Raw genomic sequence first — 20,314 nt, 5'->3', positions numbered from 1 at the left:
AATATCTCATATTTCTCCTTAAAGGGATCCTACCATTCAGATGACATTTTTTCTAAGTACCACATCGGAATAGCCTTAAGAAAGGCTATTCGTCTCCTAACTTTCGTTGTCTTTTCCGCACCGCCGTTCGCCTACAATCCTGGGTTCTCTCGGTATGCAAATTAACTCTCTTGCAGCACTGGGAGCGGGCCCCAGCGCTCATACAGCACTGGGGGTGGCCCCAATGCTGCAAGAGAACTCTCTCCAGCACCGCCTCCATCTTCGTCAGGAACAGCCTCTTCATTCTCTTCTTCCGGCGGTGTCTTCTTACTTCTAGGCCTCAGGCAGAGCAGACTGCGCATGCCCACAGGCCCCAAGAAAATGGCCGCTTACAATACTATTCAAGCGGCTATTTTCTCGTGGCCTATGGGCATGCGCAGTCTGCTCTGCCCAAGGCCGGAGGCCTTAGAAGTTACAAGTCACCGCTGGAAGAAGAGGCTGAAGATGACGTTGCTGAAGAAGAGGAGGTGGCGCTGGAGAGAGTTCTCTCGCAGCATTGGGGACACCCCCAGTGCTGTCTGAGCGCTGGGGCCCACCCCCAGTGCTGCAAGAGAGCTAATTTACATACCGACAAGAACCGGGATTGTAGGCGAACGGCGGTGCAGAGAAGACAACGAAAGGTAGGTACTTAGAAAATATGTCGTTTGAATGATAGGATCCCTTTAAAGACTTTATTATGTTAAAAATAATAATAACCAAACCATACATTGGTATCACGGATCTGAAACAACCTGCATATTCCACATTCTAAATAAACTGAAAAAAAAAAAAAAAAAAAGCACAAAAAGGTGGGGTTCACATCTGTGATCAATGAATTTTTGGGGTACCATCCCCGATTGCAGCACTTTTCTGATCCACCTTTTCCAGGCAGAAACCCGGCGGACCCCATTATAGTCTATGGGGTCTGCGGACTTCCCTTGGTAACCGCTTTTTAATCGGATTGGCTTTCCATTTTTCGGGTTCCCATGCGGACCTGAAGAACAGAAAACCCAACGCAGGTGTGAACCTAGCCAAACTGATATTGTTAAACTCATCTCTCCCAAAATTTGATCCAAAAGTGGAACGCACCCCAGAGTACAGATGAAAACTACAGCTCATCCCCCCAAAAATATGGCTCTTAGGGGGTGTTCACACTACCGTCAGTGTCCGACTGGTAGTGTCCGCTCCTAGTGTCCGTTCAAAATCTGTCACGGACATTAGGAGCGGATACTAGCTGTGTCCGTGACACTTGTCATTCATTTAAATGGCGATCGGGTGCGTTCTTTTGCACTCCGTGCCCTTCCTTCACTGTCCGCTTGTAAAGATGTCCAACTTCTCAAGCGGACAGAAGAACCCTACATGTACTTACAGAATAAAGTTAGCATGTCGTTTATATCATATGGTGAGGGGCATAAGAACAAAACAGAAAAAAACCCCATAAATATTAAGAATTGCTTTTTATATTTATCCCCCCCCCCAAAAAAAAAAGTTTTATAATGCATTATGTAGACTCCAAAATGGGTTCCATTTAAAAATACAACTTGCCTCGGCAAAACCAAGCTGTCATAGCTGTATGTCAATGGAAACCGTTATGGCTCTCAGAAGACGGATGAAAGAAGCAAAAAAAAAAAAAAAAAGTATGGCTTGTCCTGAAGGCCAAAGAAGGCCCCATCGTTAAGGGGCTAAGACTTTTGCACACGACCATAATGTATCCAGATTTTCATTTTCTCTGAAGATAGCCAAGTACAACGTTCTGCTATATCCGGCAATTCGATGGAGAATGAATGGAGGGACGCATGATTGGCCTGATGCTCCATCAAGATGGTGGAACCAGATCCCATTCTCAGGATCTGTCGGGGTGTGAGCGGTCAGACCTCTATCAATCATGAAGTTATTCCTTACCCTATTGTTAGGGGGGAAAATGTCCAAAGTTTATACAATCCCTTTAATATTCTGCAATGGTTACTATAACACTTGTTGGAAATGATTGGCCAGTTTATTTGTAATTCTGACCAGCAGCTAAGACTTCTGTCTATCGCATCCCCTGCATGTCATAGGAGGTGAAAGGTCATTTGTAGGGTTGGATTTACCGTAATCTTCTGTTTATAGGGCCTTGGAGAAGAGAACCTGTGAAGGGTAAATTGTACTGACCAGTGGGTATCCATATTATTTGTGTTACCTACATGATCATAAAGCTGTGGGAATAAGAGGACACCATGTGAGGCTCAAAGGGAGAACTGATTTTTGTTTTTTATTTTTCTTATATAGCGCCAACATTTTCCACAGTGCTTTACAGACAGTTGGATGTCTTGGTGGGAGACTTGTTGCTAGTGGGGCAATGTGTCCGAGGCTGTCCATTGGCTGGAGACTGCCATAAGGAAGTGGAAAATTCACAAATCCAGCCATACATTCACATCAATCTACATCATATACAGTATCTTTTCAAAAAGAGGAACATTTTTTTGTAGGAGTGCATCTGTAGGCTAAGGCCCTATGAGAAGAACCACGGCAGGAACGCATCGCAGTTCTTCCCGCAGCGCTTTGAACAGAAAGTTTGCGGCGTTTTCCCTCTGCGGACTTTCTGTTACAATTAAATCTATGGGAAAGCCACTGGCGTTTCCATAGATATAATTGACATGCTGCGATTTCCAAAACCGCTGCAGTGGGCATGGGATTCGCATGAATCCCATCCACTTTGCAGTGACTATAAAACGCAGCGATTTTTCCCACAGCAAATTGCTGTGTTTCCTGCCTGTGGGGCCCCGGCCTTAAGGGTGGCCACACACTTTAGCTGAAACCCCTGATTTTGGTGGAACTGATAGACCCTTATATATGTATATGGCAGTGTTCCTATTCACCCCAAATAACAGGAGGGAGATGGGTTAGACATGTTGAATTTGAACATCCATGCATGAAAAGCGATCACAAGAAGTGTCTGGTAACAACATACTCCACTTTCCCTATGAAGGATACATGTATTCTCAGCTGAGCCCAGTGTGTGTGCGTATATGGAGAATAGTTGTGTTCTGCTGACAGCTATCTATACTGTATGGCTAGCTTTACTCTTACTCCATTGGTTTAACCCTTCAAGTTGGTCAAAGTTTGTGTAATTTATTTCAGCCTACTACGTTTCTCTCTTTGCCCAATAAGACCAGGGCCCCAAGTGCTGTAAACACTGGCAAAAAAATGGAAAAGCACTGCAGAAAAAAAACACAATGTGGTTTCTCCCACAACGCTTTTTTGCTGCGGTCTGCTACTTGGGGCCTAAAGGGCAGTGAATTTTATCCGGTGAATGCCGTGACTTCAATTGTAGGATAACTCTTGGCAATCTCACCATAATTCCCCCAATAACATGCACATTTTAGGAAGTGATCTCAGTAGTGCAGTAAGGGGCTACCAGATATCCACTGCCCATGACAGAACAGGAGGACTACTTACCCCAGCAAGTACTACTTCCGCATTACTCTGGTTATTTACATGGTACATTACATGTCTGGGTCGGTGACGGCGCTGTCCACAGATCTGTGTGCTGCAGATGGTCCCCCTCCTTGTACGACACATTTATGTCTTTCCTCCTGTTCACACACCAGCTTGCCTCACGCTGTGCCCCTCCTGTGCATACATTAGCATACTTTCTTGTGTTATTGCACCCCCTGAGCTCAGAAATGCTAAGCAGCTTGACAATGTCTCTCATTCGGCAACATGACACATTCTGCTCGTCCACAAATACTCGCCAGCTTGTACAAAAACCAAGTTATGACAGGTCGCTGCACAGCATGCAGCTCCGAGATGAAGAGAAGACACGTTTATCAGGCGGCTGGGAAACAATTAGTAAGGGAGCATCTCTTATTACCAGGGGAATATATCAAGGGAGACTGCAAAAATAATTTGCAAATATGTTCTCGACTGGAAAAGGAAAACTTGCTCTAGTGCCACCTATTAGAAGGTAGCTCCCTATAGATCAGTGCCCGGATTTTATTTATTGTCTGGGATTAAAGCCAAACCAGAATATCTCCTCCAAAAAGAAAAAAAAAGACCCATCTGTAGACAGCTGTAATGGGGTTATTGCCACATGGGTACCCATTTGGCTAGGGGAGAGGTCGTAGGTCAGAAAGGGAACTATTGTCTCCTTAGATAGACTGCATTTGTAGGCCAACATTTGCTGTACAGACCACACAATAAGATCTCATTGATGGACACAGGAAAATTTAGCCCCACCTTTTGAAAAGTAGCTCAATATAGATCAACGCCTAGATTTAAAGGGAAAGTTAAGGGCTGAGGCCTCACATTGCAGAAATGCAGTTTTGTTTTTTTTTTTTTTTTTTTTTTTGGGGGGGGGGGGGGGGGGGGTTTGAGCCAAAGCCGAGAATGGCTACAAGAAGAATAGGAAATGTATAGGGAGTTTTTCTACCTCTACTTTCTACTCAATCCATTCCTGGCTTTGGTACAAAAAAAAAAAAAAACTGCTGCAAGATCTGCAACATGGGGCCTTAGCGTCCCAAATGTTCCTGTTGTAAAGCTGTCAGTGTCCACATTATATATGTGCCTGAAGTCTGAACCACAAGATGCTAAGGAAGTATAAAGGCTGGCACAGACACTTTACAACAGGGAGATATGGGACAGTGTTGGGCTGATATGCTGGGTTTAGAATGCTAAAAAAAAAAAAAAAAAAAAAAAAAAGGCAATTAGGGCCTTGCAATTAATTTAACTAAAGAGGACCTTTCACCATCTGGGGCACATGTGGTTTTATATACCGCTAGAAAGCAGACAGTGCGCTGAATTCAGCACACTATCGGCTTTCACATTCTGTGCCCCGGTGAAGAGCTATTGGTGCTGGAACCCCGTGTGAACTAGCCCTTAGGTTCCATTCACACTGAGGAAAATGGTGTGGAATTTTCCACGCTGAAAAAAAGCCTCCCATTTATTCCAATGGGTTTTGTTATCTTTTTTTCCCCACTAATGGAATTTTTCGCCAGTGGAAAAAAAGCTATCAAAACCCATTGAGATCAATAGGTTTTTTTTTTTCAGCGTGGAAAATTCCACACCAAATTCCTCACCATTTTCCTCCATGTTAATGGACCCTCAGGGTCCATTCACATACCGTAGTTTTTTGGTGAAGAAAAAAAATCTGCTTCAGGAATTATTAAATTCGCCAATTCCACGTGGATTTTCCACCTCCCATTGACTGCGTTGGTTTTTGCAGGCAGAATCTGAAGGAAGCTTTTTCCGCTAGCAGAAAAAAAAAATCTAGCAGAACCCATGTTACTGTATGGGGAGGCTTCTTTTCCACGTGGATTCTGATGGATTCAGCGCCAAAATTCTCACCAAAAAACTGTGTGAATGGATCCTTAGAGCTCACTGATTCCTAGGAAAATGGCAGCACCCATACACAGTCAGCAAAATTGTGGGCATTGACCGAGGCACCATCAATGCAGGCAATGAACTTGGGCATAAGCGTTGGGTCTCTGCTGTATAATACAGCAAAGACCCAGTGGTTTTGGTGGCCGCCATATTTAAATACCCACTTAATTTACTCAAAGACATCCGAATCTTAGGGCACACTGCTCAAGTGCTTTTATTTAGGTAAATTCTAGTCACAAATATATAAAAGGGAAAAAAAAATATACATAGAGAAAAAAAAAATCTGTTTCTAAATACGACACAAAGAAAACGTAACATCGTATATGTGTGTAGGAGGCAGACGTAACAAAAATGCTGCCTCCAAACAGACATGTGCTGTAAAGGGTCCAAATCTTAGAAAAGCCTTCCTTCAAATGGACAGTCCGAGCTAGACGGCAGTGACCACAATAGACTTTCCATCACGGGGCGGGTGTAAGTGCTAATTTTGTTCTGTGAAACGAAGCACCAAGACGATCTAAGCTTATCATCACTGCGCACAAGGGATGGAACAGGAATATTCCTCTTGGTAAAAATTCTCACCCTACAGGAAGTCTTTTGGCTCAAAAGATCAGGCAGAACAATGCAGCATTCATTGGGCAGTGATCATGTCTCCTTAACATGTCCCAGAAGAGACAAAGAGGTCTCAGAGAAGCTGTGGAAGGAGATCATCAGGTTAGAGGAATGCTGCTCGGCCATAAGATAAATGGCAACGTCTCAGGTGAGTGAAGGAAACATAACAAAAGGACAGTAATTAGGACAAGAGGTGATCTATGATGGCTGCCAAGGAGGTCCGCTGCTGCTGAACAATGGAAGAATGGTGCGCTAGGATCATTAATGGTTAACAATAAGATGCCAGAGCCAAGGCACAAATTTCAGATTGAAATACAGAAGCCATATTCTCCTACAAGGGGGCAGTGTCAGGCTAAAGAGAAGTATACACAGAGGACGAGGCCACCACCTTATTGGCAGTATGGTGTATTTGCATCTAGAGTCTGAGACATCATGCACAGTAATAACGGCCATGGCCAGATAGACCAGAGCCTGAGGTGAGATGTTGGTGCTGTACGTTCTTTTAGATTTCAGACAAGGTGAGCCGTACGCAGGTCCCCCTTCATAAGCTCACATATGCCGCAGTGATGGCGCACTCAGATGCAGTCCATAGAGTTTTCTGGGATTGTGTTAAGTGCGCCAGAGAGGCCCTTGGTGGGGGTACAAGATGGGGGATGCATAGAGTGACAAGCAGGGTCCACGTTCTCAATGTCTTCCATCTTTGATTCGCTGGCACTCTCCCAATTGATATGAAAGCGTGTCACTCGCGGATTTGATGCCAAGATGTTCCTTTGGAGCTGGAAGAGAAAGGTCAGGACATTTAGCAACACAAAGAGGGGCCTAACAAAATACTGGAGACGGGAGCTTGGGAAATTTAGTGACCGAGAAATTCCATTGACAATAGAAAACACTAAAAAGTGAAGCACCAGCTGAATTTTTTTTTTTTTTTTTGAAACAATGGGAAAAATTTATCAACACTGGTGAATAAGAAAAGCGGAGTATTAGCCCATAGCAAACAGATTTAATAGGTTGCTAATAGAGATGAGCGAGTACTATGCGAAACAGTCGTTTCGAATAGCACACACCCATAGGAATGAATGGAAGCGGCCGGTACACAGACTTTGCCAGCAGCCGGCCGCTTAACCCCCTGCGTCCATTCATTCCTATGGGTGTGTGCTAAACGAAACGGGAGTTTCGAATAGTACTGGCTCATCGCTAGTTGCTATGGTAACTACTCCATTTTTCCATTGTTACTCCAGTTTTGATAAAATATAGCATATGCCAAATAGCGAGTAGTGCACCTTAGGCAAACCAATGAGGTGATTTCTGGTACAGATAAAATGGAGAGAACAAGCTGCTGAGCTTTGTAATATTTATTTAACCCCTTTCCGCCGAGGGCATTTTTTGATTTTCGTTTTTGACTCCCCTTCTTCCAAACCCCATAACTTTTTTTTTTTTTTTTTAATTTCTCCCCTCTCAGAACCATATGAGGTCTTAATGTTTGCAGGACAAATTGTTTTTCATGATGTCGCCATTAATTATTCTGTACAATGTCCTGGGAAGCTGGAAAAAAATTTCAGAAGGGGGGGGGGGATTTGAAGAAAAAGTGCATTTGTGCGATTTTCTTATGGGTTTTCTTTATACGGCATTCACTGTGCAGCCAAAATGAAACGTCCCCTGTATTCTGTGTTTTGATACGATTCCGGGGATACCAAATTTATATGGTTTTATTTACATTTTATAGTAAAAATTCAAAACTGTGCCCAAAAATATTTTTTTCTAAAAGTTGCCATCTTCTGACACCCGTAGCTTTTTTATACTTCCGTGTACGGTATTGTATAGGGCGTCTTTTTTTTGCAGGGCCGGGTGCACTTTTTAGTTCTACCATTTTAGGGAATGGCTTTTGCTTTGATCACTCTTTCTTCAAATTTTTATCAGAGGCAAAACATTGGGGGGGGGGGGGGGGAGATTTGGCACTTTTGACGTTTTTTTCCTGCTACGGCGTTTACCGTATGGGCAAAATATTGTTATAGATTTGTAGAGCCAGTGTTTATGGACACAGGGATAGCTAATGTGTAGGTGTTTCACAGTATTTAACTACTTTTATATGTGTTCTAGGGGGTGATTTAAATTTTTTTTTTTTTCATGCATTTATTAGACCCAGCTCCAGGGCGGCCACCATAGCTATACACCCGGATCTCGGGAAGGGGTTAAAAGAAGAGTAAATTATGACTCCATGAGGAGACAGTAAGCACCCTGCTCACTCCACACACACAGGAAGACTGACCGCTTACCTTATATCATTGTGTGTACACAGAAAGTTATTACTCATCCCATCTGGGTAGGACTCTCACTGTCTCTCCTAGGAGTCCTGTCAGGAGATCAGCTTCTCTCTTCTAACATATAACCCTATACATAAAGCCCAGCTTCTCTCCTCTATCATATAAACCTATATCTCAATGCTCAGCTTCTCTCCTCCATCATATAACTCTACATTTCTCCTATATATCACAGTGATCAGCTTCTCCATCATATCCTGCGCTCAAAGACGGCCAGAAAGTGAAGCTGCCAGTTGACTCTCCCTTTCTAACAAATTAGGTTTCTCTCAAGAAAGAGAATAATGTAGTTTCTCATCTTTTCATTTGAGGAGGAATGTTCAGCCCTATCCCATAGCTATAGGCTTCAGAACTGCGGACAACAGTAATCTTCTGCACATTCTGCTGCCTTTACCACTAGTTACACTATAACTGGAGTCGGTGTAGTGTGTGATGTCCACTCATCATATGACATTATGGCGTATAATCTGCAGGTGAGCTATGAGGAGAGCTGTAACTTCCAGTAAGACTCACTACAAATGGCGATCTGATTGTAACGTTCTCTAGACCAGCTCTGTATGAAAACAGCAGTGACCAGAAAGCCGTCACGGCAGTGCTGTTTATCTCTAAATGAAGCATACATACAGAAACCATTAGGCATACTGGAGCAGTACCTGAGCAAAGACGGGCTTCAGAGGAGGATTCTCCCTTAACTCAGGGTCAGAGTACTCATTATTGACGTAATAGCCGACTCTGATAAACTCCTGTCCTCTGTAAGTACAAGTGATGAGGACGACCGTAACTCCCACAGCATCGGACTCAGGGATGAGGCTTGCATTCGGGGCATCTGCCTGCAATATTCAACAAGAAATGTTATGACACAACCCTCATAGAATTACAGACAAACTAACAACCAAGGCATTGGACTATCCAGTATTAATTGGCAATCAATCTGCTTTATGCTTGTGCTATACGGCTGGAGGCAATAGTGGATGTAAGTTATATGGTTATTGGCTTGGGCTTTCATTTCAAAGTTATTTTCTATTTAAGTAAAAATGAAGTTTGCTGTGACCAGGGAAGTTTTTTGTTTTTTTCTTCTCCTTCAGACCAACCCCTTCTGCTTTGGGCTTATGAATCCCCCTCTATGACCCAGAGCCGAGTCACTAGGGCCTCATGCACACCACAGAGTGTGCCGTCATGGCTCCTTTCTGATGCATCACTGATATTTTATAGGGCCTGTTCTACAAATATCGGCACATCAGTACAGACCTGAAGCTTCACTCTTTGGTCATCTTATACTGGAAGATCTGGGATTTTCATATATTACAAGCAGCTCATTTATGTGTGTGACCAGAGGGGTGTCCGCATGTGTAAAAGTCCTTCATACCAAAATCTGGAAAATCTTCTCTCTCTCCTTAAGGCCCTTTCAGACTTCACTATAGTGACATTTTCACGTGTCACACATCCGGCAGACCTGGTCACTACTGGTCTTACATGGTCAGACATTTGGAGTACTATTTGTGCTTTGCTGCTTTCTCCTCACTTTCAGACAAGTATAATGTGCTCCACTACAAGAGTAAGAGGCGGCTGGGAGGATTAGACTTGGCTATCATTAGCAGCCAAGGAAGCCGCCAGGAGATAAGCTGTTCAGTTCCCAGCACTTAGCGCTCAATATGAACAGGAAATTCTGTGATGTGCAATGATTTTCCCAGCAGGATACATTTCTAAGCATGCGGTAAAGATGTGTATCAGGTCTTTGCAGATACCTGAACAGATAAAACTGAACCAAACGGTAACTGGTCCATTGGTTTGCATAGAATTTTGTGACAATACCCTGCTAAATATCAATGACCGCCAGTTCTTGTACTGGACACCATGAAACCAGTTCAGAGTAGGGTGGGGTGACTATGACCTAAATCAAAATCTCAATCGAGCATTTTACCATGATAATGATTAATGGCAATTATTTAGACCCTGCCACTTTTAAAGTATGAGTACTTGTAGAGCAAGGCTCAAGATTCATCGCGCAAGGTTCGCTCAATAGTTTTGTTTGGACCGAATTACTATTATACTTCAGAACTACATCAAGGACTGCGATTACGTCAGGACGCAGAATATCACTGACGACCAATCACAAGCCTGAATGGTCCCTGAAATAATTCAGGAGGCCGAAGGCCAAGTAAGTAACACTTTTGCACTCCGTGGAACCTGAAGGGACCCCCCTCACCAGGGCCCCACTTCAGAATTGTCATATGAAGGAGTCTCATCAGTTGTCAGAAAAACTTTCTGCTGTTTAAAGAGTTTGAGAATGTTAATACTGATGAACTGTCCTAAGGATAAATCAGCAGATATCACATTTGTGGGGTCAGACTGCTAGGACCCTTTTTATCACTAGTTCAAAAAGGCTGAGCGTACCAAAACTGGCACAGCTCTGAACACTAGATAGTGGTCAGAAAGGTACTGGAAGCTCAGTTCCATTCAAGAGAATGAGGCAGGGCTTGCATTACTTTTCGTGGTCTCTACTGTGTATTCAGACCTGTGCTAGTTCCTTTGCACTGCAGCTCCTGAAAACAGTCGATGGACTTCATTCAACACAAGTAGAAACTGTAATTCTTTAATGGGGAGAATGAAGAGTAAAAGCCAATTACCAGGCCCATATTTGGCCTGTGTGTATTCATGCGTCCAACATAAGAGATTCTAGATTGTCGACAGCAAATCTCCTTGTGCCAATAAGATGATGTGCTGCCAACAAATGCAGACTGTAATGAACTCAGAGGGATTAAACAGTGATTTTACAAGTTGTGCCACACTTTCTATTAATAATGTAGATGATGGCTACACTTGTGCATGATGATAGCAGTCTATGTGGTTACAAAACACTCACTCTGCAGCCCAGAATCTGAGAGATGAACTCGACACACCCTCACACGTCCCCATCTCTGTGCTTATTTAGAACTGGAAGGCAACATGCCAAGATTGACCGTGAAAAGGGATTTGCAAGTTGAAGAATCTGAAGTTGTGTTCACATTGAGCTTTCCTCAAAGTATAAAAGAAGGACTTATACATTTCTACTTACTACTAAACCCACTCCGGCCTAAGGCTCAAAAAATTAAAGCCAAATTTGCAACCAAAAAAGCAACAAACTTCATGTGCGGCTCCAACCTCAAACACTGTTAGCTGTGTGTCCAGCATGCCTGTTACACTGCTTATATTGAGGGCAGCACATTGCCCTGCTGATAATAACTGAAGTTATCACTCCCCTCCCCCCTTGTATCAGTGTATGAGATACACAGATGCAAATGAGTCAATTGATGCACTCATTCTAACCCTGCATTTGTAAAAAAAAAAAAAGCCCTTAATTCATCAGGCTAAGGCCCCACGCCGCAAAAAAAGTTTTTTTGTTGTTGTTGCAGATTTTGGTGCAGTTTTTTTTTTAGCCAAAGCCAAGAGTGGCATGAATAGGAATGGGAAATATCTAGGAATCTCTTGTACCTCTTCCTACTGGCTCAATCCACTCCTGTCTTTGGCTTTAGAAAGAGAAAAAAAAAAGTTGTAAAATCTGCAACAAATAAAGCAGCTTTTCCGCAATGTGGGGCCTCAGCCTCTGATTCCTAAGACTGATGACTTATCCTTAGGACAGGCCATCAATAATAGATCTGCAGGGGTCCAACCACTGTGACCCCCACTACTAAAGCAGCATTGAGAGCCACGCTGCTCACTTGCCATACAAACTGTAGCCTTAAGTTAGGTACTGCAAAGCTGCCCCATAGAATACAATGGGGCAACGCTACTTTACCTATATTTACCACAGTTTGTTGGTGAATGAATCATCAGTGCAGCTCTCCCACGCTGCCTCAGTACCGGTGATCTGCTGCTTCTAATGACAAATCCCCTTCACATGGTGTATAACCAAACATGCAAGTACAGTTATGTTCCTTTACATACAAGCCATGTTCTTACCTGAAATACAAACATGTGACGTCCAGCAGGAACTGGGCCCACCAGTACAGAGTCCAGAACCTGGTCATATTCTTCACTTTCTGCTGAACCAACATATATTATTTTCCACTCCAGATCTGTAGGGGAAAAAAAGCAGTTATTAGAAATGGGAATTCATTATACATTGCTCAAAAAAATAAAGGGAACACTCAAACAACACATCCTAGATCTGAATGAATGAAATATTCTTATTGAATACTTTGTTCTGTACAAAATTGAATGTGATAATCAAACAAAAATCATCAACGGAAATCACATTTATTAACCAATGGATTTGGAGTCACCCCCAAAATTAAAGTGGAAAAACACACTACAGGCTGATCCAACTTGGATGTAATGTCCTTAAAACACGTCAGTATGAGGCTCAGTAGTGTGTGTGGCCTCCACGTGCCTGTATGACCTCCCTACAATGCCTGGGCATGCTCCTGATGAGGTTGCGGATGGTCTCCTGAGGGATCTCCTCCCAGACCTGGACTAAATCATCTGCCAACTCCTGGCCAGTCTGTGGTGCAATGTGACATTGATGGATAGCGCGAGACTTGATGTCCCAGATGTCCTGAATCGGATTCAGGTCTGGGGAGCGGGCGGGCCAGTCCATAGCTTCAATGCCTTCATCTTGCAGGAACTGCTGACACACTCCAGCCTCATGAGGTCTGGTATTGTCCTGCATTAGGAGGAAACCAGGGCCAACCGAACCAGCACATGGTCTCACAAGGGGTCTGAGGATCTCATCTCGGTACCTAATGACAGTCAGGCTACCTCTGTGAAGCACATGGAGGGCTGTGAGGCCCTCCAAAGAAATGCCATCTCACACCATTACTGACCCACTGCCAAATCGGTCATTCTGAAGGATGTTGCAGGCAGCAGATACACTCTCCACAGTTACATTGTGTTGCTTAAGGCTGGGTTCACACTAGCGTCGGTGTCTGACAGCTAGTGTCCGCGCAAGATTTTAGCATCGGACACTAGCTGTGTCCGTTTACAATTTCCATTATTTTAAATGGGATATTGTGTTGTGTCAATTAGTGTCCATGTGTGTCCGTTTAAAACCATGTCCGATTTTTCAAGCGGACAGCAAAATCCTACATATAACAAAAATCCTATAGTTTCCACTCTGGCCACCAAGCATAATAGACTGACATGTTTTCTTCCTTAGAAGTTATATTTGCAGCCACCTCATTATCAGCACAAGCCATATTACATAACAAGTGATATACAGATACAGAAGAGCTAACCTGAACTTCTGCGATTGGCTAAACTGCTGCAGAGAGATATCTTATCACAGAAGACAACAGAAAACCAATGAAAAGACATTGGAATTTTTTATTTTTTTAATCTTCTGCAATAAGATATCACTCTGAAGCTGTTTAACCAATTGCAGAAGTTTGAGTTAACTCTTCTACAACTGTATATAGCAACATAGCACCTATTCACAATACGTGAATGTCACCTTCATTGGACAATGACTTCTGTACAAACCTCTATAGGGGGTCGGGACATAACACTTATGACAGTGGTGCCCAATACGTCGATCGCGATCTACCGGTCGATCGCAAGGGAAGTCTGGGTCAATCGCGTGACTTTTTTTTTTTTACTTTTCTTTGTTTGAACCAGTGCAGGAGAGCTGCCACTCTCCTTGTGCTGGTTCAGACGTCTACGTTTCAGCGTAGGCGGCGTCATCACGCAGACGTCTGCCAGGAGAAAAGGATGTGGTGGCGGCGGCAGAATCGAGGTCGGTAAGTATGAGAACTTTATTTTTGTTTATAATAGGCCGCTGCCTGCTGGAGTATTCCCAGCAGGTAGCGGCCTATTTACCAACCTCCCCGGACCAGTTCACTGCCACCCCTGCTTCCCCTTGTACTATCGGCCGTGGCGGGCGGTAGTGAATAGGCCCGGGCCAGGCTGCGATCCCACTACTGCTATTATTATATTCAGGGGTCTTTTCAGACCCCCCAGTATAATAATCGGAGCCCCAGGGGATGTGAGAGAACATAATAAACAATGTTACTTACCTCTCCGGGATCCGATGTCAACCTGACAATGCTGCAGCCCAGGCCCCGCCCCACACAGCAGTGGGTAGTAGATCTTTTGACTTAGTCATTTTATAAGCAGCTCACATGCTGAAAAAGTGTGAGCACCCCTGACTTATGATTAATTCTATGTACAAAACAGCAGTTTTAGAAGGAGTGTAGAAGTGACATGCTAGAAATGTATGGCCCTAAATAAACGGTGCATTTTCTAGCAGTTCGTACGCTAGAAGAGCAAATCTACGCCAGCTATGAACTGGACTGCATTTGTGCTATAACAGCCAGTTTCTGGTCCAAGATACATTAAGTGATCAGCAGAGGACAAACCCCACTCCCTCTAAATCCACCCATTTTTCAGAAAAGGGAAACGCATCTGCAGAACCACAAATCTTTCAATTTTTACTTGCCCAACTGTTTTTGGCCACATTTTTATGCTAGAAACCTGGTGTAGAAGTGGCAATAACCCCCCCCCCACACACACAGTCATCACCAGACTATTATATTTATGATCTATGAGGCTTCCTTCATGATAAAAAAAACAAATTAAGGGCTAGTTCACACAGGTCACGGAATGGCAGATTTTGGTCCTGATTGTGACATGGGAAGCCGCATGAGAATAGGACCAAAATGCGCCTTCTGACAGTTGCAGCTTCCCACTCCGGAGTAGGCCCAAATGAATGGGCCTAGTCCGGAGGGTGCTGCTGCGAAGCGGATGCCGGGCCTGAATCAGCCGCAGAATCTGCCTGAAGAAAGGGCAGCTCGCTTTTTTCCGTGAGTGGGAAGATACCGCTAACGGAAAAAAGTAAGCTAGTGGTCTACATAGACCTCCATTGTGAGGGGGAGGATTCTGACGTGGATTCAGCACCAAAATCCGCCCCCTCTTGCCCCGTGTGAACGAGCTCTTAAAGAAAATCAGATTACAAAAAACAAATTGTATATGTCAGTCCTTAATTTTTTGAGTAACAATTATCGAAAGATTGAGGCTTGGTTCACATCTGCGCATGAATTTCTGTTATCGGATTTCTGTTACCCTTGGGGATCACCCAAATGGGAGTACTCACCGTCCGGTAGATCCGAATCCGTAACACATTGAAATCAATGGAAGGCTTTCTAACCAATTGATTTCAATGTGTTATGCGCGTTACCCGGAACCCATTGAAGTCAATGAGATTCTGTTTTGCAGCGCTGATCCTTACGCGCGATATCCTGCCAGAATCAGCGTTGCGTTACCCTGTGTGAATGACCTCTAATAGTCCTGCTTGCAGGACTTTTCTCTCCAAATGGGAACAGAAGGGCCCGAACACAGATGTGACCTGGGTCTCAGACATAACACTATCAGTTATATGGAGCAGCATTACAGGAACTACATTCCTCACTCACTCATAAATGAACTTTGTCACTGTCCATGTTATAAACTGTAGATGTGGCCCTTGCCCAGGCAGTAGATGTGTTAAATAAACATTTGACAATTTATGTTTCTATAGCCATACACGAAAAGTGAAATTTCACAGCAGTGTTTTGTTTCAGAAAAGCCATCAACTCTGTCACTCATCTCAGTGCAACTTGCAGAAGTCAGTGTACTTTGAGCATATTCCCTATCTAGAGTGTCAATAGATCTACATTCAGTGTATGTGAACTGCCCTTTTGGGATACACCGTTCTAGTATACTTTTTTCCTCACTGCATAGGAAAGAAAGCTTGTTTCCAGGGGTCACAATTAGCGTCAAAAATGCCCCCCAATTCTCTTATTTAATTCAGTGGAAGACGGTAGCAAATTTGTTAGAAAGAGTTATGAACTATATTCAGACAAATTCTGCTAGTTTCTGTCAAAACTTCACAAAAAAAAAGAAAAAAAAAAAAAAAAAAAGGCTTTGCTGTTAAGCTAGCGGGAACCATTGTAGAATACACTGAAGATATGGACATAGATACAGACATTACACTCAGGAGTACTCACCGTCCGGTAGATCTTCTATGCATTCAAAAGTGATCTCAAACTGGAAAGGATTACGGAAGGGGCACGGGTTATCGAGGACCACCATGTTCAAGATCTGTACTTTCGCCATGATGCTGAGGAGATTCTTCACACACAGCCTATGAATGCTGCAGAAATAGAATAAAGTTAATCAGACAAGGTAAAGTAAAAACAACAACATCCTTGGAGTCTAACGTCCCTTGTACCATGATCAGAAAGGGTTAACCTACGGTCATGAACACACCAGTGATGACCGGCCAAGTTACAGTGAACATATAACAATATACTGCCAAGCAGTATAGGCCGTATTCACACAGCACAATGGCTCCACTACTGATAAAGAGTGTGACGTGGGAATTGTACTATATATCATGCTGCAGGGACAGGTGTGACTGGGAGGCAACCATGAATGACGAGGCTTGGCAGCTGCTAAAGCGCCGTATTCAAATAATGAGCCTGAGATAGCAGTGACTGCACCGAGGACAAGACAGGCTTCATATTCCACCATCTAGAGACTAAACAGGTGCAGCCAAGCTGAGAGGAGCGTCCTCCATACAAAGAGCCTGAGAATAAGATAAGATAAGATAATCCTTTAATAGTCCCACCTTGGGGAAATTTCAGATACAGCTGACACTGAGAAGTACCTAGAGTTATTACCTATTGATAGCGTATATTCACACACTGCAGATAGTACAGCTGCACTTTTACAGCTTGCACAGATTCAGCCTAATAAAACTGTCGTGAACAGCAGTAAGGACCAGCTCACATATAAGTTCAGGTCATTCCGTTCCCCTCTCCACATGAGAATGGACCCCCGAATGGAAACCCATGCACAGACGTGAACCGGGCCCAAGATGATATTCAGGACCGTACACTCACATGGACCTGTGATCATTTATTGCTGTGTGTATGTAGCCTTAAGATAATGGGTCACTACACTAGCCTTTAAAGAGGACCTTTCACCACCTCTAGTTCTTAGTATGTTAATAGTCTCCGCTCCACTGATTCCAGCACAGTTGGAATTTTCTCTCTAGCCCCCACTGTTCCTGAGTAATAAGTGCATTGTAGTTTTGGTGCCTGATGTGCTATTTAATCCCTGTAATGTCAGAAGGGGGAATGCTGCAGAGCTCCAATCAGAGACAGCCAGTGTCAGAGCTCAGACTCCTTGTCTTCCCCTGCCTGACACCAGAGTCTAAATAGTATATCAGGCACCAAAACTAACAGCTGCACCAATGTTAGATCAGATGTGGAGTGGATAGGTCAGACCACAGACTCCCGCTCCGACTCAAGTTAAAAAACAGTAAAGCTCCTCTAACTGAAAAACCCAATGACTTACTTCCAATGAAAGTAAATATGTAGCAAACATATTTTTATCATTAAATAACAAAAATTATCATGCTATTTTGAAGTCGTGTTGGAAAGTTTTTCCCGACACCACATCCACACTTGCTCCTTGTGACAATTATTCGTAAAGTATTACTCCCTAAGGTGGACTAGTCTTCCTTATAGAGGGGCGCCGATACGGGATACAACCCAATGGAGCATGGAGACTGTACTGTAAGGTGCTAAAGCATGGCTGGGAAAGAATCTATAAAAGGATTACCGTTACAAAAAAATGATCACCTCTCCAATGGCTATCTGACAACAGACCAGTGAAGGTCCAATAGCTGGGACCCCAACGATCACAACAGGGATCCCATGTTTTGCAGTCTCCCCCTGCCCCCTATACAAAAGACAAGAGTCAGGAGGATTAGTACAGGGCATCGGGTAAGGCCTGCCGCTCCTGTAAGGGGTCAAATATCAATGAGCTATCCCTGTGATGTCACATTCATTGGCCACAAGGATAACCTGCAATACCATGCGTAGCCACCATGTCATATATGGCGCTGTGCTTGGTAAAGGAACCACAGCAATGACCCCGCGATCTGATAATGGTGACCTGGGGGTATAACACCAATAATATAGCTCACAAAAGCCTCTTCACATCCCTATGGGACAGGAAGAGTTAGCTGAGTATAACACTTGGCTGTCACTCAATAACTCCTCCTGGCAGAACAGATCACATCCCCCACCCCCAATACTAATACAATGGGCGTCCCAGTGATCAGACCCCACCATTAACTTACTGCAATCCCATCTGTAGGGAGACAAGTCCCAGCATGTCCTGACACCTATAGCTATCCACAGAAGCTGTGACCAGAGGAGAACCTGACAATACCGGCACAAGTTCCCAATAGTACATATAGTATATACATCTATATGTGACATGGAGCGCCCCCTGACTACAACCAGGACCCGCCATATACTTCAGCAGGTTAGGACACCACCAGACAATAGAGAGGAGCGGGGGATGACGTTACCAGCTCAGTGGTGTCCGGCTTCGGTCTCCCGGTGATTCCCCGCGCCACTCGGTACCTGAGCTCCACCGCGCTGTCTTTCCCGCCCTCCGTTTGTCTCCCGCGCACAAGCCCCTTCCTCCTGCGCCAACCTTACCTCACGCACCTCCGCCCCGCCCACTGCCCCGGCACTACGTCACCAGCCACGCCCACTCCCATCAATAGTGTCAAAAGTCCCGCTCATTCCCCTCAAAAGAGCCATATGCTACAGTATATTTCTCCGCCCACAACGTAAACCACGCCCACTAATAACAGCAACCTGTTTCCGCCCAAAGCACCACCCACTACGTTTAATACTGCGTCACTACGATAGCCACACCTACTAGCCAATTTCTTTCAAAATGTTTGCCCGCAGTATTTTTCGAGTAGATTTTATTGTTAAGATTTAATCATTGCTATTACAGACCGGAAATGATGCTTAGCTATATAATGAATGCGTAGTGCCCACAGTCAAAATGGCTTCCAGAGCCTCGACGTCATGGAACGCGTCAGGGTACTTGGACGAAGCCTTCTAGCTGGAGTTTATTCCCGCGTTGGGGTTGACAACTGAGACGTGAGGGCGGAGTTTGTGGGCGTGGCCATCCCTGTCTGACGTAAAAGCAGTTCTGGGGACGGAGAGATGTCGTTCTGAAAGGATTTTGGCGGGAAGTTTTTGTTTAAACGGCTGTGAATGGATATGTACGGGAATTACGTCAGTGGTCTCAGTTTAGTCAGATCCCCTCTAAACAGTAGTCACCAGTAGGTAATGGCTATGTGTGAGCTGTCTGCTGTCATAATGGTCTAATATTCTAGGTTTCAGGGTGACAAGTAACATGGCCGCCATTACAGCTTGACTAACACTCAGGGCTCCTATAGGGTTCTGGCACTCATGGACCCCTTTTTTTGGTATTTCTCCTCACTTTTGGTTATATTTTGGATCCATGGTGTGTTTTTCCCAGCATGTCCTAGGTATGAAGTAGTTTTTTTTTTTTTTTTGTTTTCCCATAAATTTCTATAAAACCTTAAAATTTATTATAATAATGTAAATTTTCACCAAGGGCCAAAGATGTTGGGATGAAGCACCAAACTCGCGGTCACCCTCCACTGTCACAGGCAGCGCCGCACCTCCCATGAGGCGACCTGAAGCAACCACTTCAGGCGGCGCTATGCCAGGGCCCCGGGGAGGGCGGCATTTTTGCTGACCTAAGCCAGTCCAGGACAAGCTGTCCTGGACTGGCTTAGCGTCACCGTCACTGAGCGGTGGATTGGAGAGGCCCTGTGGACGCAGCGCTGCTCCAGCGGCCGCCCCTCACGCTCAGGAGAGCAGGTCCTCTCTCTGCCTGCTAATGCCGCTCGGCTCCGCCCCCTCCTCGGGGGGCTGGGGCGGCTTTCTGACATCCGCCTCAGGCGGCAGAAACCCTAGGTTCACCCCTGGTCACAGGGGACATAAAGACTGGCATACAATATGCAGATATAATGAAGACGTGCAAAAAATGGCTACACAAAAAAAAGCTGCCAGTTAGGGTATGTTCACACAGATTTTTTTGTCAGTTTTATTTCACACCAGCGCCCGGTCTCCGCGTTCAGGTTTCCGTCTTCTTCCCGAGAAACTGGACAGGAGATGCAAATCGGCAGTCAGTTTTCAAACCCATTCATTTGA

The 20,314-nt window shown here is 44.3% G+C and overlaps 1 protein-coding gene across 2 annotated transcripts; it reads right to left on the bottom strand.

Annotated features, from left to right (window-relative positions):
• Positions 1 to 5,613: 5,613 nt before the first annotated feature.
• LOC142202598 (histone chaperone asf1b) lies at positions 5,614 to 18,835 on the bottom strand. Of its 2 annotated transcripts, none has more exons than XM_075272797.1 (5): positions 18,640 to 18,835; positions 16,262 to 16,407; positions 12,243 to 12,358; positions 8,957 to 9,133; positions 5,614 to 6,764 (listed from the first exon to the last, which is right to left on the bottom strand). In XM_075272797.1, exons 2-5 carry the CDS (start codon positions 16,368 to 16,370, stop codon positions 6,564 to 6,566), a joined length of 603 nt encoding a protein of 200 aa, XP_075128898.1. In that variant the 5' UTR covers positions 16,371 to 16,407; positions 18,640 to 18,835; the 3' UTR covers positions 5,614 to 6,563. The 2 variants fall into 2 exon arrangements, with proteins under 2 accessions (XP_075128898.1, XP_075128897.1); XM_075272796.1 differs by lacking the exon at positions 18,640 to 18,835 and adding an exon at positions 18,406 to 18,581.
• Positions 18,836 to 20,314: the final 1,479 nt, after the last annotated feature.

Source organism: Leptodactylus fuscus, chromosome 5 (assembly GCF_031893055.1).
Source record: "Leptodactylus fuscus isolate aLepFus1 chromosome 5, aLepFus1.hap2, whole genome shotgun sequence".
NCBI lineage: Eukaryota > Metazoa > Chordata > Amphibia > Anura > Leptodactylidae > Leptodactylus > Leptodactylus fuscus.
The sequence above is the reverse complement of the archived record's forward strand: the minus strand, read 5'-3'. Positions and strand labels throughout refer to the sequence as shown.

What these genes read in the sequence shown, in the direction of transcription:
- LOC142202598 (XM_075272796.1), bottom strand. Translation starts at nt 18,581, where the DNA reads ATGGCGGGTCCTGGTTGTAGTCAGGGGGCGCTCCATGTCACATATAGA. An exon ending in TCCCTACAGATGGGATTGCA is followed by an intron (nt 16,408 to 18,405) that starts GTAAGTTAATGG and finishes CTATTTCTGCAG; the next exon opens with CATTCATAGGCTGTGTGTGA. An exon ending in TGAAGCCCGTCTTTGCTCAG is followed by an intron (nt 6,765 to 8,956) that starts GTACTGCTCCAG and finishes TTTCTCTTCCAG; the next exon opens with CTCCAAAGGAACATCTTGGC.